This window comes from Salmo salar, chromosome ssa22, assembly GCF_905237065.1.
Source record: "Salmo salar chromosome ssa22, Ssal_v3.1, whole genome shotgun sequence".
In the NCBI taxonomy this organism is placed as follows: domain Eukaryota; kingdom Metazoa; phylum Chordata; class Actinopteri; order Salmoniformes; family Salmonidae; genus Salmo; species Salmo salar.
Window position 1 is genome coordinate 30,164,003 of NC_059463.1, and position 17,147 is coordinate 30,181,149.

At 43.0% G+C, this 17,147-nt stretch overlaps 1 protein-coding gene across 7 annotated transcripts in view; it reads right to left on the reverse strand.

Annotated features, from left to right (window-relative positions):
- Window positions 1–2,437: 2,437 nt before the first annotated feature.
- LOC106583145 (collagen alpha-1(VII) chain) overlaps window positions 2,438–17,147 on the reverse strand; it is a 134,873-nt gene continuing 120,163 nt past the window's right edge. For 3 of the 7 annotated variants that reach the window (XM_045705128.1, XM_014167001.2, XM_045705127.1), the window contains exons 108-121: window positions 13,922–13,975; window positions 13,518–13,571; window positions 13,314–13,376; window positions 13,099–13,161; window positions 8,252–8,368; window positions 8,092–8,169; window positions 7,650–7,703; window positions 7,432–7,480; window positions 7,171–7,179; window positions 6,367–6,456; window positions 5,822–5,953; window positions 4,864–4,926; window positions 4,064–4,246; window positions 2,438–3,143 (exon numbers count right to left, since the gene is read on the reverse strand). In XM_045705128.1, coding sequence (XP_045561084.1) covers window positions 3,115–3,143; window positions 4,064–4,246; window positions 4,864–4,926; window positions 5,822–5,953; window positions 6,367–6,456; window positions 7,171–7,179; window positions 7,432–7,480; window positions 7,650–7,703; window positions 8,092–8,169; window positions 8,252–8,368; window positions 13,099–13,161; window positions 13,314–13,376; window positions 13,518–13,571; window positions 13,922–13,975 — 1,038 coding nt within the window. In that variant the 3' untranslated portion in view covers window positions 2,438–3,114. The remainder of the gene's footprint in view (window positions 3,144–4,063; window positions 4,247–4,863; window positions 4,927–5,821; window positions 5,954–6,366; window positions 6,457–7,170; window positions 7,180–7,431; window positions 7,481–7,649; window positions 7,704–8,091; window positions 8,170–8,251; window positions 8,369–13,098; window positions 13,162–13,313; window positions 13,377–13,517; window positions 13,572–13,921; window positions 13,976–17,147) is intronic. The other 4 variants (XR_006761282.1, XM_045705130.1, XM_045705129.1 and 1 more) reach the window with 4 other exon arrangements.

Consider the following 17,147-nt stretch of genomic DNA (forward strand, 5'->3'; position numbering starts at 1 on the left):
AACAAAAATATAAAACGCAACAATTTCAAAGATTTTACTGAGATACAGTTCATAAAAGGAAATCAATCAATTTAAATAAATTAATTAGGCCCGAATCGATGAATTTCACAAAGTAGGGATGTGGATCAGAAAACCAGTCAGTATCTGATGTGACCACCATTTGCCTCATGCTGCTATGACACATCTCCTTCGGATAGAGTTGATCAGGCTGTTAATAGTGGCCTGTGGAATGTTGTCCCACTCCTATTCAATAGCTGTGTGAAGTTGCTGGATATGAACGGGAACTGAAACACGCTGTTGTACACGTCGATCCAGAGCTTCTCAAACATGCTCAATTGGTGACATGTCTGGTGAGTATGCAGACCATGGAAGAACTGTGACATTTTCAGTTTCCAGGAATTTGTACAGATACTTGTGACATGGGGCCGTGCATTAACATGCTGAAACATGAGGTGATGGCGGCGGATGAATGGCACAACAATTGGCCACAGGATCTTGTCATGGTATCTCTGTGCATTCATATTGCCATCGACAAAATGCAATTGTGTTCGTTGTCTGTAGCTTATGCCTACCCATACACCATAACTCCACCGCCACCATGGGGCACTCTGTTCACAATGTTGACATCAGCAAACCACTCTCCCATACAACGCAATACACGTGGTCTGCAGTTGTGAGACTGGTTGGACGTACTGCTAAATTGTCAAAAACGATGTTGGAAGCGGCTTATGGTAGAGAAATTAAAATATCTGGCAACAGCTCAGGTGGACATTCCCTGCAGTCAGCATGTCAATTGCACGCTCCCTCAAAACTTGAGACATCTGTGGCATAGTGTTGGGTGACAAAACTGCACATTTTAGAGTGGCCTTTTATTGTCTCCAGCACAAGGTGCACCTTTGTAATGACCATGCTGTTTAATAAGCTTCTTGATATGCCACACCTGTCAGGTGGATGGATTATCTTGACAATGGAGAAATGCTCATTAACAGGGATGTTAACAAATTTGTGCGCAAAATTTGAGCGAAATAAGCTTTTTGTGCATACAGAGCCTTTCTGGGATCATTTATTTCAGCTCATGAAACATGGGACCAGCAGTTGACATGTTGCATTTATATTTTTGTTCAGTATATATATATATATATATATATATATATATATATATATGAAAGAGGGGGGTGGATGAGTCATACCCAACAGGCAGATTTCCTATTTTGTTGCCTTACAACCTGGAATTAAAATAGATTTTTTGGGGGGTTGTATCATTTGATTTACACAACATGCTTACCACTTTGAAGTTGCTAAATATTTTATTGTGAAACAAACAAGAAATAAGACAAAAAACCGCACTTGAGCATGCATAACTATTCACCCCCCCCCCCCCAAAGTCAATACTTTGTAGAGCCACCTTTTTTTGGGGGGGGGGGTATGTCTCTATAAGCTTAGCACATCTAGCCACTGGGATTTTTGCCCATTCTTCAAGGAAAAACTGCTCCAGCTCCTTCAAGTTGGATGGTGTTCTCAGGGTGATGAGATGTGTTGTGTTTGCGCCAGACATAGCGTTTTCCTTAATGACCAAACATTTCAATTTCATCTGACCAGAGTACCTTCTTGCATATGTTTGGGGAGTCTCCCACATGTCTTTTGGGGAACACCAAACATATTTGCTTATTTTTTTCTGGCCACTCTTCTGTAAAGCCCAGCTCTGTGGAGTGTACGGCTTAAAGTGGTCCTATGGACAGATACTCCAATCTCCGCTGTGGAGCTTTGCAGCTCCTTCAGGGTTATCTTTGGTCTCTTTGTTGCCTCACTGATTAATGCCCTCCTTGCCTGGTCCGTGAGTTTTGGTGGGTGGCCCGCTTTTGGCAGGTTTGTTGTGGTGCCATATTCTTTCCATTTTTTAATAATGGATGTTCAAAGTTTCAGATATTTTTTTTATAGCCCAACCCTGATCTGTACTTCTCCACAACTTTGTCCCCGACCTGTTTGGAGAGCTCCTTGGTCTTCATAGTGCTGCTTGCTTAGTGGTGTTGCAGACTCTGGCCTTGCAGAACAGGTGTATATATACTGAGATCATGTGACACTTAGTTAAATAAAGTCCACCTGTGTGCAATCTAATTATGTGACTTCTGAAGGTAATTGGTTGCACCAGATCTTATTTATGGACTTCATAGCAAAGGGGGTGAATACATATGCACGCACCACTTTTCAGTTGTTTTTTATTTTTTATTATTTGAAACAAGTTATTTTTTTCATTTCACTTCACCAATTTGGACTATTTTGTGTATGTCCATTACATGAAATCCAAATAAAAATCCATTTAAATTACAGGTTGTAATGCAACAAAATAGGAAAAATGCCAAGGGGGGTGAATACTTTTGCAAGGCACTGTATACACCTCTAAAATGATTTTATATATAATAAAACATTGTAGAAATACTATTATTCATTCTCTGGTTTATTCACATATTTCATAAAACAATGAGTAATGTTTCCGAGCCATCATGAATGAGTGTGCTTTTTGCAATTTGAACATCAAACTTGGCGAAAATACAAACGTTTATTTTTCTTTGAAAACAACAAATGAAATGTGCAATATAAAAATATATTTTAAAATAGCACCTTTTCTCTGTCAGGTTAAAACATGCAGAGTTTAACATGAATCATTAGGACACACAAAACACTATTTCCCAGGTAATACAAATATACATTTATATGTACATTACATTGGCAAAATATAATAACATGTATTGTGAGTGCCTCTTTATACATACAGAACAGCTATTTAGTGGACAGATTTGGAACTCATTACCTGTACATCCACCAAAGACAGATTCTGCATTCTGTGGTATGGTTGCATCAATGTTTGGACAACATTGTCTTCCTGTAATACGGTGCTGCTGTAATCGCTAGAAGTAATTCTGAGGGGGATTTAGAAGTTTAGCTGCAGAGTTAACGTAATACAAATGTACTTGAAATAAATAATAAAATCATCAACCATGAGAAAAGATCCATCAATGGTGTATATACTGTATATTGTTTATAGCTTTAAATATTAAACAACCATTTGTTGCCATTCTTTAGGGTGGAGAGGAGGTAGTCATGACATGCCCTTCATCATCTCCCCCTTTTCAAAGGAACAGCATCTGCAACAAAACACAATCATCCATTATCAGCAACCATCACTCCTGTGTTCCAATGGCACGTTGTGTTAGCTAATCCAAGTTTATCATTTTAAAAGGTTAACTGATCATTAGAAAACCCTTTTGCAATTATGTTAGCACAGTTGAAAACTGTTGTTTTGATTAAAGAAGCAATAAAACTGACGATCTTTAGACTGGTTGAGTATCTGGAGCATCAGCATTTGTGGGTTCGATTACAGGCTCAAAATGGCCAGAAACAAAGAACTTTCTTCTGAAACTCGTCAGTCTATTTTTGTTCTGAGAAATGAAGGCTATTCCATGCGAGAAATTGCCAAGAAACTGAAGACCTCGTACAACGCTGTGTACTACTCCCTTCACAGAACAGCGCAATCTGGCTCTAACCAGAATAGAAAGAGGAGTGGGAGGCCCCGGTGCACAACTGAGCAAGAAGACAAGTACATTAGACTGTCTAGTTTGAGAAACAGACGCCTCACAAGTCCTCAACTGTAAATTGTATCTGCAAAACACCAGTCCCAACATCAACAGTGAAGAGGCGACTCCGAGATGCTGACCTTCTGATCTGCCAGGCTTTTTTCGCTATACTTGACTTGAGTGGGTTGAGTCACTGGCATGATCTTCCTGTTCAGTTTTGTGTCCCCTCGGAGCTTGGATCTTCTCTAAGTTTATTCATTGGTTCCTGCCTTTGTTTTCCTAGCCACCATGCTTCTACATCTGCATTGCTTGCTCTTTGGGGCTTTAGGCTGGGTTTTATAAATACATTTGATTGATTGATAAGTATGTGTGCACAGTAAGCTACTATGTGTGCTTGCTTATGTGTGTGTGTTTGAGTGTGTGTGTGTTGTGTGTGTGTGTGTGTGTGTGTGTGTGTGTGTGTGTGTGTGTGTGTGTGTGTGTGTGTGTACCTGTGTCCTCCGGGAGGCAGCGCTCCTCACAGGTCTCCTGATGGAGGAAGCGGTTGGCGTTTCCCTCACAGCCGCTGTAGATGAAGGGTCTACAGGCCTGCACCTGGCTGTTAAAGTACCAGCGCAGAGTAAACTTCCCACAGCTGCCCTCCTCCAGGGGCAACACGCAAAGGTCCACTGGAGCTGGAATACATCACACACACACAGTGAGGAAAATCACAGTGAGAGAGACAGAGAGACACACAGAGAGAGACACAGAGAGACACACAGAGAGACACAGAGAGAGAGAGCTCCAACAGTAAGTTAGGTGAATGTGATATTAGTATTAATGTTAATGAACAGTAACTTAAAATTCTGTGATGAGTGACCATACAATTAACACAGTCTTTAAGAGATATCATTTTGATTTTCTATGTCTGGGATAAAAGCTGAAGATGGCCTGTAAGGTCAAATCCATTCAGGTTTTATATATATATAAAAAAGTTCTAGTATAATTCTACGTATATTATCTATAGTAACTTTTGTCAATTTGCCAAACAAAAACAATTCAGTGCCCAAATTCAGATATGCTTGGGTGTTTTGATTAGTTATCAACAGCAATCAAAGAAAATAAAAACAATTTCTCAACTACTTGATTTTTTTCTGTGTGTGTGTGTGTGTGTGTGTGTGTGTGTGTGTATGTGCTTCAGAGATTAACATCAAGAACCATCATGCTAGAGAGGCCAGAGGCATGCAGAGATGGAGGCGGAGTTAACCCTTAAAACACCCCAGCAGTGGAGGAGGAAGTGGGCGGGGTTTACCTTCCCCTTTGACCTCTCTCTTGGACCTTTTTGCTTTCAGAGGGTCAACAGTGACTGTCTCACCTGTCGACATGCAATCATTCAACAAACATCAACATCTATCAACAGACACCCTGTAATAAGCAAACTAACAACACAAAACAGACACACTGCATCGACAACACAATAAAACGCACAAATACAGTCCTAACTTGATAAACATGCACATTTAACGTTTCACGTAAATCCCATATTGTTGGAAATTAGAGATTTGCAAGACTGCTATATATACCCATATATCTTAAGTTAAGAACAGACCACTGTACACAACACATACAAAAACACTGTCAACACAACAAAGACACACAGGAAGCTGCATGTTGATGGCAGTGTGTGAAGATCCAGGGTTGGTTTGTGTGTTAGACTGGGCTCAGTGTGTGAGGATGGATTAAGGGTTAAATGGATAGTTTGAGATTTTGGCAATGAAACCCTTTATCTTGGGTGGCAGCGTAGCCTAGTAGTTGGACTAGTAACCGAAAGGTTGCAAGATCAAATCCCCGAGCTGACAAGGTCGTTCTGCCAATCTGTAGTTCTGCCCCTGAACAAGGTAGTTAACCCACTGTTCCTAGGCCGTCATTGAAAATAAGAATTTGTTCTTAACTGACTTGCCTAGTTAAATAAAGGTAAAATATAATCTACTTCCTCAGAGTCAGATGAACTCATGGATGCCATTTTTAAGTTTCTAACTAGCGTTAGTGCAATTGCTAACTATCATAACCACAATGACTGGAAGTCTATGGGAGCCGTTCCTGTAGACTTCCATTCATTGCGCTAATGCTAATTTGCGTTGGCTCGCAAAACTACCTCTGACTTCCTACATACTGAATGCAGACATAAAAATGGTATCCACTAGTTTATCTGACTCTGGGGAAGTTTATTGCTATCCCTTTAAGAGTGTGTGTTTGTGTGTGAGACGTACCGTCGTTCTGATTCGCAGCAGGGGTTAGGTGGATGCTCTGCTCCATAGCCATGGAATCACCGTAACTCTCTATAGAGTAGATATCTTCGTAGTCAGGGTCATTGGTGTTCACCACCACACGCAGCTCACGCCCTGCAACACAGCACAGGGCAGGGGGCGCCACAGCGGTCACAACCCTAACCCCGACCACTCACTGACCACCCCATGGCCAGAGGGGAGACACCCCCCAACTCCTACAGCACAACACTGGACTTTCACCAAATGCTCAGTCCACCCGTGAATGGGCCTTTATTCAGCTGGAATACCCCACTTACAAACCCCCTAACTTTAAAAAGCAGACAAAACAGAGAGTTAGAGAGTGAGTAAAACTGTGATGGACAGACAGACAGAGATATCCTTTATAATGTTCAGAGAATACTGATGAGAAAACAGGGCCCATTGTTTAGCACCAGACACAGCATCACTCTGGGCTGTTTGTTAAGACATACTGACGGACAGACAGACAGACAGGTAATGATGAAGGACAGTTGGACAGACACACTCACCATCCTTGCCCTCCTCCCCCTGCCGGGCCAGCTGTTGCTCTGGAACAGGACGGGCCCTGGGACGGGACAGGGTTTCTGTCACAACAACACCTGAGAGCCGGCCGGGATGGGGGACAGGGGGGGGACGGGGGGGAGGAAGAGGGGCCAGGAACATAAAAACAACAACAGGAAATCCACGCTGGTCAGTAACACACATAGACATAGCCACCAGACACCACCGAAACCCAACATATACACCCATGAGAACATACAGTAGAATCAGTGGTTGAAGTGAAATGAAATCGATACCAGTACTCATTTTGGGTGCCGGTAGTATTTATATTTAGTTGCCAGTACTCATCGTATTTTAGAGCCAATATTCTGAGCAGGTCAGCACTGGCCCACTTCAAGCACTGAGTAGAACAGATAACCACCTACATGGACCACACCACATAACAGAACCAAAACTACATAGTACAGACACACGTCAGAACCAAAACTACATAGCACAGACACACGTCAGAACCAAAACTACATAGCACAGACACACGTCAGAACCAAAACTACATAGCACAGACACACGTCAGAACCAAAACTACATAGCACAGACACACGTCAGAACCAAAACTACATAGCACAGACACACGTCAGAACCAAAACTACATAGTACAGACTCACGTTAGAACCAAAACTACATAGCACAGACACACGTCAGAACCAAAAACACCGTGACTACATAAACTAATAATAAAGCTAAAAAGTTAATGCCAAAGGTAGCTACTGCCCTTATCCCATCTGGTCCACGTGTCAGACTGATAGCCTCACCTCCACAAGCTGAAAGACAAAGAGAAAAGGGAGGAGAGGAAAAGAGAATGTTACTTTCTCTTCATTACAGGGAAAGTCAATAGCACTGAGAAGTTCTAAATGGACAGAGGGTCTGAATCACACTCTGTGGAGCATTACGTTCAATACAGATGTGTTAGCACCATTACTTGTTTCACTTGATGATGAGGAACTGAAGTTTAACTGAGGACACCAGCATGTTGGATTGGGACATTGGAGTTTTGGCAGGTGACTAAGACTTACCACAGTGTTGGCTCATTTCTGTGCGGACGTATGTCCGAATCTCATCCTCCTGCACAGAGAGCCAGAGTGGAAGAGGAGGAGTGGAAGAGAGACGTGACAGCATTATAATGTGTTTGTGTGTGTATGGTTGCATGTGTGTGTATGTGTGTGCATATGTGTAGGCAGGTTGGTGGTAGAGTCAGCAGATTTGGGCCCTGAGGCCCAGGTGAAGCACTGACCGTCAAGCCTGGCTCTCCTCTGTCTCCCTTGGCTCCATCTGGACCCAACTCCCCCTGCAGCACAGACAGGTATTAGAACACACAGCTGACAAATAAACTGTTCTCAGAGTAGTTGAACAAACTAATAGCTCTATGATCCCAAGGTCAGATGTACTAAGTACATATCCACCACGAAGAACCAGAAATATAAACTGGAAAGGAACAACACCTGTGTTTTCAGGGATTAAATGTATTATGTTTGTTCAAAACCTTTTATTTGACCCTTTTCTACATTTTCTGTTTAAGTCTCCAAACTTTCCATACAGTGCATACTGTTTAGAAAAAGGTCCCCAGTGTCACTGCTGTGTCTGTGCTGTGGCCAGTTTGAGGGAGTTATTGGGGGACAGTTGCAGTTAGATACTTTATGAGCAGACATACTGCACAGTAGAGAGGAGACACTCACCTGCTTGCCCCTGTCTCCTGGTTTACCTGGGATACCGCGTGGACCTATCATGGCAGGACCAAGAGGCCCCCTCTCCCCCTGACAACGACAACAACCATGTTGAACCATGTTTAATTTACCCCACAACTAGATGGTATAAACAATCAAAGCAAGTGAATACCTTCTGTCCTTGGAGGCCTTCAGGGCCCTTAGCTCCACCTGGTCCCTGAGACCCTGTCAGTCCAGAGGCCCCGTCTACTCCTCTGGGGCCTGGGGGGCCAGGGATACCTGAGGGGCCCTGTAGAAAGGAAGAGGGAGAGAGCCACAGACAGATACCATTTACAATGAACTCCTTCCTCTCCTTCCCTGCCTACGAAAGTTGTGTCAGGCACTGGCATCATTATTGAGAGAAATTTGATAAGTGATGATTTTAATCAGCATTTTATCTCAGCAGGTTTTTTATTTAAAATAAATGGTAGATGAATTGATCCTGGTCAGTCATTCGACTGCTCTTCCCTCTCCCACCCTCCAGTTGGCTCGATGGAAGATCAGTCGACTTCTAGTGAATCTTTTTTTCATTTCAACAACTTTCTACTTATGATGTGCTAGACACCTTGATTAAGATGAATGTAAAAATCCACTGGGGCTGATTTACATGATCCTTTCTTGCTGCAGCTTTCTGCTCCCATGATTTTTTATCAGACAATTATCTTGGGTGCTATCCCCAGGGTTTGGAAGGTGGCCTATGTGCTCCCTCTCCACAAAGGTGGTGACCCCTCTGACCTAAATAATTATCGCAATCTCAAAATTGTCTTGCCTAGATAAAAAAATAAACGAACCAATAATAAACAGTCAGCTTAGATCCTTCCTAGCTACAAGTGTTCACTGGTCTGGTTTCAGGCTGGGTTATAGCACCATCTCTGCTGCAACCTTGGTGTTAAATGATGTGCTAAAGGGTATGGATCGGAGGAAGCACTGTGCTGCTCTCTTTATTGAATTATTGACAGCTTCGATAGTGTGGACCACTCTTTATTGATTCAAAGATTGTCTGAAATCGATATGGATCAGGAGTCATGTAATTGGTTCAGGACACAATGTGTTTTTTTTCTGATGGTGTTAAGTCAGGTTTCCTTGATATTACAAAAGGTGTCCCACGGGGATCGGTTTTAGGTCCTGTACTTTTTACTGTCTATATAAATAATGTTGATCTATCTGCAAAAAATTGTAACAAACACCTGTATGCAGACGACACTGTTGTGTGTACTATTGCCCAGAGTTGTGGACTAGAGTCACATGACTTGAGACTCGACTTGATAGAAAATAAAATACTGTGTGTGGTAAATCTTTATCACAGCTAATCCTACAATAATTGCTAGCGTTTCATCATTCCATCTCTGTAACGTTTATTGCAACACTTAGATATTTCTGTTTCATGATTGATACGATATATTTCAATTGACCATTTCTTACCCTCTGAGTGAGCGTGTGCACATGAACGTTCGCAAGACTCATGTCAGAAGTTATGTTTATTTAATTCAATGTACAGTTTCCTTTGTTAATTTTTCCCGGGTTATGTCCAAATTCCGTGTCCTATGCCTCTGTCATTCTGGTTTGTGTAATAGGAGCGAAATGAGAAATTGTATTTTACATTGTAGAACCAGTTTATTGGTTGTAATTGCCCAGTGGCTCCCAAACTTTTTATGGTCTCGTACTCCTTCAAACATTCAACCTCCAGCTGCGTACCCCCTCTAGCACCAGGATCAGCGCACTCTCAAATGTTTTTCTTCCCATCATTGTAAGCCTGCCACACACACACTATACGATACATTTATTAAACATAAGAATGAGTGTGAGTTTTTGTCACATCCCGGCTCGTAGGAAGTGACAAAGAGCTCTTATAGGACCAGAGCACAAATAATAATATAATAATAATCAATGATTTTGCTCTTTATTTAGCCATCTTACATATGAAACCTTATTTGTTCATCAAAAATTGTTAATAACTCACAGGTTAATGAGAAGGGTGTGCTTGAAAGGATGCACATAACTCTGCAATGTTGGGTTGTATTGGAGAGAGTCTCAGGCTTAAATCATTTTCCACACACAGTCTGTGCCTGTATTTAGTTTTCATGCTAGTGAGGGCCGAGAATCCATTCTCACATAGGTACGTGGTTGCAAAGGTCATCAGTGTCTTAACAGCGCGATTTTCCAAGGGAAGAAACTCTGAGTGCAGCCCTATCCAGAAATCTGGCAGTGGCTTCTGATTAAATTCAATTTTCACTGAACCGCTTGTTGCAATTTCAATGAGGCTCTCTTGTTCAGATATCGGTAAGTGGACTGGAGGCAGGGCGTGAAATGGATAACGAATCCAGTTGTTTGTGTCGTCCATTTCGGGAAAGAACCTGCGTAATTGTGCACCCAGCTCACTCAGGTGCTTCGCTATATCACATTTGACATTGTCTGTAAGCTTGAGTTCATTTGCACAGAAAAAATCATACAATGATGGAAAGACCTGTGTGTTGTCCTTGTTAATGCAGACAGAGAAGAGCTCCAACTTCTTAATCATAGCCTCAATTTTGTCCCGCACATTGAATATAGTTGCGGAGAGTCCCTGTAATCCTAGATTCAGATCATTCAGGTGAGAAAAAACATCACCCAGATAGGTCAGTCGTGTGAGAAACTCATCATCATGCAAGCGGACAGACAAGTGAAAATTATGGTGAGTAAAGAACACTTTAAGCTCGTCTCTCAATTTTAAAAAATGTGTCAATACTTTGCCCCTTGATAACCAGTGCACTTCTGTATGTTGTAAAAGCATTACATGGTCGCTGCCCATATCATTGCATAATGCAGAAAATACACGTTCAGGGGCCTTGCTTTAACAAAGTTAACAATATTCACTGTAGTGGCCAAAACGTCTTTCAAGCTGTCAGGCATTCCTTTGGCAGCAAGAGCCTCTTGGTGGATGCTGCAGTGTACCCAAGTGGCGTCGGGAGCAACTGCTTGCACGCGCGTTACCACTCCACTATGTCTTCCTGTCATGGCTTTTGCGCCATCAGTACAGATACCAACACATCTTGACCACCAAAGTCCATTTGATGTGACAAAGCTGTCCAGTACTTAAAAAATATCCTCTCCTGTTGTCCTGGTTTCTAGTGGTTTGCAGAAGAGGATGACTTCCTTAATTGACCCCCATAAACATAACAGACATATACCAGGAGCTGTGCCAGGCCCGCCATGTCTGTTGACTCATCCAGCTGTAACGCATAGAATTCACTGGCTTGTATGGGAAGCAGTAATTGTTTCAATCTCCTGCCATGTCACTGATGTGTTGTGAAACAGTGTTGTTTGATGAAGGCATTGTCTGTATAGTTTTTGGGGACTTTTCCCCCAGCATTGTCCCTGCCATATAAGCAGCAGCAGGAAGAATTAAGTCAATAGTATGGGGCTTGACTGTCCTAGCCACTCGGTAGCTCACCATATAAGATGCTTCTAGCCCCTTCTTATTAATGGTATCGGTTGCTTTTATACATGTCTTACTACTCGAAAGTTGTCTTTATTCTCACTCAAAAAACTCCCATGGCTTATTTTTGCACTCATCATTTTAGAAAATGATTTAAATTGTTTTGAATACTTTTAGAATGCACTGTATCTGTTCTAGCTCCTGTTAGACAGATTCAATTTGGTTTCTCAATGGGAGGCTCCAACTATGGGTAACTGCATACTTGGAATGTGTCTGAAAATGGGCATTGCAAAATAAGTTAGTGAATCAACAGTGATGAATGCAACATCAGTGGGTGGATCAACAGCGATGGGTGTAACATCAGCGGGTGGATCAACAGCGATGGGTGTAACATCAGTGGGTGGATCAACAGCGATGGGTGTAACATTAGCGAGTGGATCAACAGCGATGGGTGTAACATTAGCGAGTGGATCAACAGCGATGGGTGTAACATCAGTGGGTGGATCAACAGCGATGGGTGTAACATCAGTGGGTGGATCAACAGCGATGGGTGTAACATTAGCGAGTGGATCAACAGCGATGGGTGTAACATCAGTGGGTGGATCAACAGCGATGGGTGTAACATCAGTGGGTGGATCAACAGAGATGGGTGTAACATCAGTGGGTGGATCAACAGCGATGGGTGTAACATCAGTGGGTGGATCAACAGAGATGGGTGTAACATCAGCTGGTGGATCAACAGCGATGGGTGTAACATCAGTGGGTGGATCAACAGCGATGGGTGTAACATCAGTGGGTGGATCAACAGAGATGGGTGTAACATCAGTGGGTGGATCAACAGCGATGGGTGTAACATCAGTGGGTGGATCAACAGAGATGGGTGTAACATCAGTGGGTGGATCAACAGCGATGGGTGTAACATCAGTGGGTGGATCAACAGCGATGGGTGTAACATCAGTGGGTGGATCAACAGAGATGGGTGTAACATCAGTGGGTGGATCAACAGCGATGGGTGTAACATCAGTGGGTGGATCAACAGCGATGGGTGTAACATCAGTGGGTGGATCAACAGAGATGGGTGTAACATCAGTGGGTGGATCAACAGCGATGGGTGTAACATCAGCGGGTACTTTTGGTAAATGTATGTGAATATTGATGTGTATATTGATGAGTATAGTGTGTATTGATGTGTATACAGGGCTCATCTGAGCACAATGGAGGCTGCTAAGGGGAGGACAGTTCATAATAATGGCTGAAAAGAAGCTAATGGAATGGCATCCAACACATGGAACCCATGCGTTTGATGTATTTGATACCATTCCACTGATTCCACTCCAGCCATTACCACGAGCCTGTTCTGCCCAATTAAGGTCATACCAACCTCCTGTGTCTCAGCATGACTCCCTGTCAAAATGAAGGTTAAGTAAAACAAAATCAGTTGTTTTCATCAGACCTTATATACAGTACAGCTACAGTCAGTGGTCAGCTTGCGGTTTTGCTGTGGTCACATTCATAGTATTAGTGGTCCACTTTATGAGTGGATTCAGCTGTGGTTAAAGACTCACCCTTTCGCCCTTCTCTCCCTGAGTTCCTTTGGGCCCCAAGACTCCATCCAAGCCTCGGTCACCCTACAAACACACAGGCATGTAGTTACACACCGACACACAGTACTCTTGATACATTTTGAAAGATAGAGATATATATATATCACACATAATGAAGTGCGCACACACACACACCCACACACCCACACACAAACAAACCATACATAAACTAATACCTTGGGTCCGACCAGTCCCTCCTTGCCTGCGGTTCCAGTGGCCCCTGGAGAACCCAATTCTCCCTGAAACATAGATACAACAACACCTGGTAACATGTCCACACTTGGCTGATAATACAGTTTTAATACTAAATTCCAGATATTAGCCTCAATGGTGTACTGTTCAGAGCCCTCTAAACTTGTACTTCATGGGATGATTCTTACCTGCTCACCTTTCCTTCCAGGCAACCCTGACCGCCCATGGATCCCTGAATCTCCCTGATTACAGAAAGAAAGGGTAAAAACATTCAACATCATCAAAAAGTCCAATAGTATTCTGTTCTGTATGTAGCCCACGTCCACTATAGCCAGGTCATTAGAAAGACATACCATGGTGCATCACACCATTTCCCCCCTACTGTTAATCTTATACAATTTCCTTATTAACACGTAAAGGGAAAGAGGTCATAGTTACAGTGGCTATGAAACACTTTCATCACAAAACTCACCATGCAACTCCCATAAAGGCCCCTCAGGGATAAATAAAGTTGATTAAATTGAACTTCCTGTCACACATTTCTTCCCCTTTCTCCCCTAATCCCTCTTTCTCTCTCTCCCTCACATTGTACCTTTTCTCCTTTTGGTCCGTCCGATCCACACGCCCCCTTTGATCCTCGGTCGCCCTGGAAATGATCAGTTAGTTAGCCAGTTAGAGAGGCAGATGAGGGGCCCCGTCAGTCACAGTGGGACAAACTACTGCCAATTCAGACAGAGAGCTTATACTGTACATATACTGACAGTCCTTTCAGCTGCCAGTCAAACCAAGCCTAACAAAAACAACCCCTAATTTACAAGGTGACTCATCAACAACTGTCACTTACTTCAACGGTTGCCAATACCAACCAGCTAGTCGAAACCGGTCTGTGTTGTGTGAAGGTCAGCATTTCTTTTTAGGGGGTAAATCAGCTTTAATATTGTGGATAGATTGTAGCTTCCATCAAGGTAATTGTCTGCATAATTTCCAATCCCCCAGATATTTTTGGGGTATATAAAATACACACACACACACACACACACACACACACACACACACACATTCCAAAGTTTGGGGTCACTTAGAAATGTCCTTGTTTTTGAAAGAAAATACACTTTTTTGTCCATTAAAATAACATCAGATTGATCAGAAATACAGTGTAGAAATTGTTAATGTTGTAAATGACTATTGTAGCTGGAAATGGCAGATTTTTTATGGAATATCTACATAGGCATACAGAGGCCCATTATCAGCAACTACCACTCCTGTGTTACTATGGCACGTTGTGTTAGCTAATTCAAGTTTATCGTTTTAAAGGGCTAATTGATCATTAGAAAACCCCTTTTGCAATTATATTAGCACAGCTGAAAACTGTTGTCCTGATTAAAGAAGCAATAAAACGGGCTTTCTTTAGACTAGTTGAGCATCTGGATTATCTGGAGCATTCCATGTGAGAAATTGCCAAGAAACTGAAGATCTCGTACAACGCGGTGTACTACTCCCTTCCCAGAGCAGCGCAAACTGGCTCTAACCAGAATAGAAAGAGAAGTGGGAGACCTAGAAGGCCAGCATCCTGGAGTCGCCTCTTGGGGTCACTTAGAAATGTCCTTGTTTTTGAAAGAAAAGCAGAAAGAAAGAAAAATCACACACAAAACGAGCTGTTTCACAAACTTTCTCAAACTGCTCAGTTGTGCACTGGGGCCTCCGACTCATCTTTCTATTCTGGTTAGAGCTGCGAGATGTTACCACTCTTCCACCAAGGCACCTGCAAGTTCCCAGACATTTCTGGGGGAATGGCCCTAGCACTCACCCTCCGATCCAACAGGTCCCAGATGTGCTCAATGGGATTTGGATCCGGACTCTTCGCTGGCCATGGCAGAACACTGACATTCCTGTCTTGCAGGAAATCACGCACAGAACGAGCAGTATGTCTCGTGGCATTGTCATGCTGGAGGGTCATGTCAGGATGAGCCTGCAGGAAGGGTACCACATGAGGGAGGAGGATGTCTTCCCTGTAACGCACAGCGTTGAGATTGCCTGCAATGACATCAAGCTCAGTCCGATGATGCTGTGACACACCGCCCCAGACCATGACGGACCCTCCACCTCCAAATCGATCCCGCTCCAGAGTACAGGCCTCGGTGTGATGCTCATTCCTTCGACGATAAACGCGAATCCGAACATCACCCCCGGTGAGACAAAACAGCAACTCGTCAGTGAAGAGCATGTTTTGCCAGTCCTGTCTGGTCCAGCGACGGTGGGTTTGTGCTCATAGCCAACATTGTTGCCGGTGATGTCTGGTGAGGACCTGCCTTACAACAGGCCTACAAGTCCTCAGTCCAGCCTCTCTCAGCCTATTGCGGACAGTCTGAGCACTGATGGAGGGATTGGTGCGTTCCTGGTGTAACTCGGGTAGTTGTAGTTGCAATCCTGTACCTGTCCCGCAAGTGTGATGTTCGGATGTACCGATCCTGTGCAGGTGTTGTTACACGTGGACTGCCACTGCGAGGATGATCAGCTGTCCGTCCTGTCTCCCTGTAGCGCTGTCTTCGGCGTCTCACAGTACGGACATTGCAATTTATTGCCCTGGCCACATCTGCAGTCCTCATGCCTCCTTGCAGCATGCCTAAGGCATGTTCGCGCAGATGAGCAGGGACCCTGGGCATCTTTCTTTTGGTGCTTTTCAGAGTCAGTAGAAAGGCCTCTTTAGTGTCCTAGGTTTTCATAACTGTGACCTTCCGTCTGTAAGACGTTAGTGTCTTAACGACCGTTCCACAGGTGCATGTTGATTAATTGTTTATGGTTCATTGAACAAGCATGGGAAACAGTGTTTAAACTCTTTACAATGAAGATCTGTGAAGTTATTTGAATTTTTAAGAATCATCTTTGAAAGACAACGTCCTGAAAAGGGGACGTTTCTTTTTTTTGCTGAGTTTATATATATACACAGTACCTGTCAAAAGTTTGGACACACCAACTCATACAATGGTTTTTCTTCATTTTTACTATTTTCTACATTGTAGAATAATAGTGAAGACGTGAAAACTGAAATAACACATATGGAATCATGTGAAAAAACAAAAAAAGTGTTAAACAAATATTATTTTAGATATATTTTAGATTTTTCAAAGTAGTCACCCTTTGCCTTGATGACAGCTTTGCACACTCTTGGCATTCTCTCAACCAGCTTCACCTGGAATGCTTTTCCAACAGTCTTGAAGGAGTTCCTACATATGCTGAACACTTGTTGGCTGCTTTCCTTCACTCTGCGGTCCAACTCATCCCAAACCATCTCAATTGGGTTGAATTCGGGCGATTGTGGAGGCCAGGTCATCTGATGCAGCACTCCATCACTGTCATTCTTGGTCAAATAGCCCTTACACAGCCTAGAGGTGTGTGGGTCATTGTCCTGTTGAAAAACAAATGATAGTCCCACCAAGCGCAAACCAGATGTGATTGTGATACACTGAAGAATGCTGTGGTAGCAATGCTGGTTAACCTGTTAGGGCTAGGGGGCAGTATTGACACAGCCAGATAAAAAACGTACCCGATTTAATCTGGTTACTACTCCTGCCCAGTAACTAGAATATGCATATAATTATTGGCTTTGGATAGAAAACACCCTAAAGTTTCTAAAACTGTTTGAATGGTGTCTGTGAGTATAACAGAACTCATATGGCAGGCCAAAACCTGAGAAGATTCCATGCAGGAAGTGGCCTGTCTGACAAGATGTGTTTCATCTAGGCTGTTTTTATTGAAGATTTAGGATCTTTGCTCTAACGTGACACTTCCTACGGCTCCCATAGGCTCTCAGAGCCCGG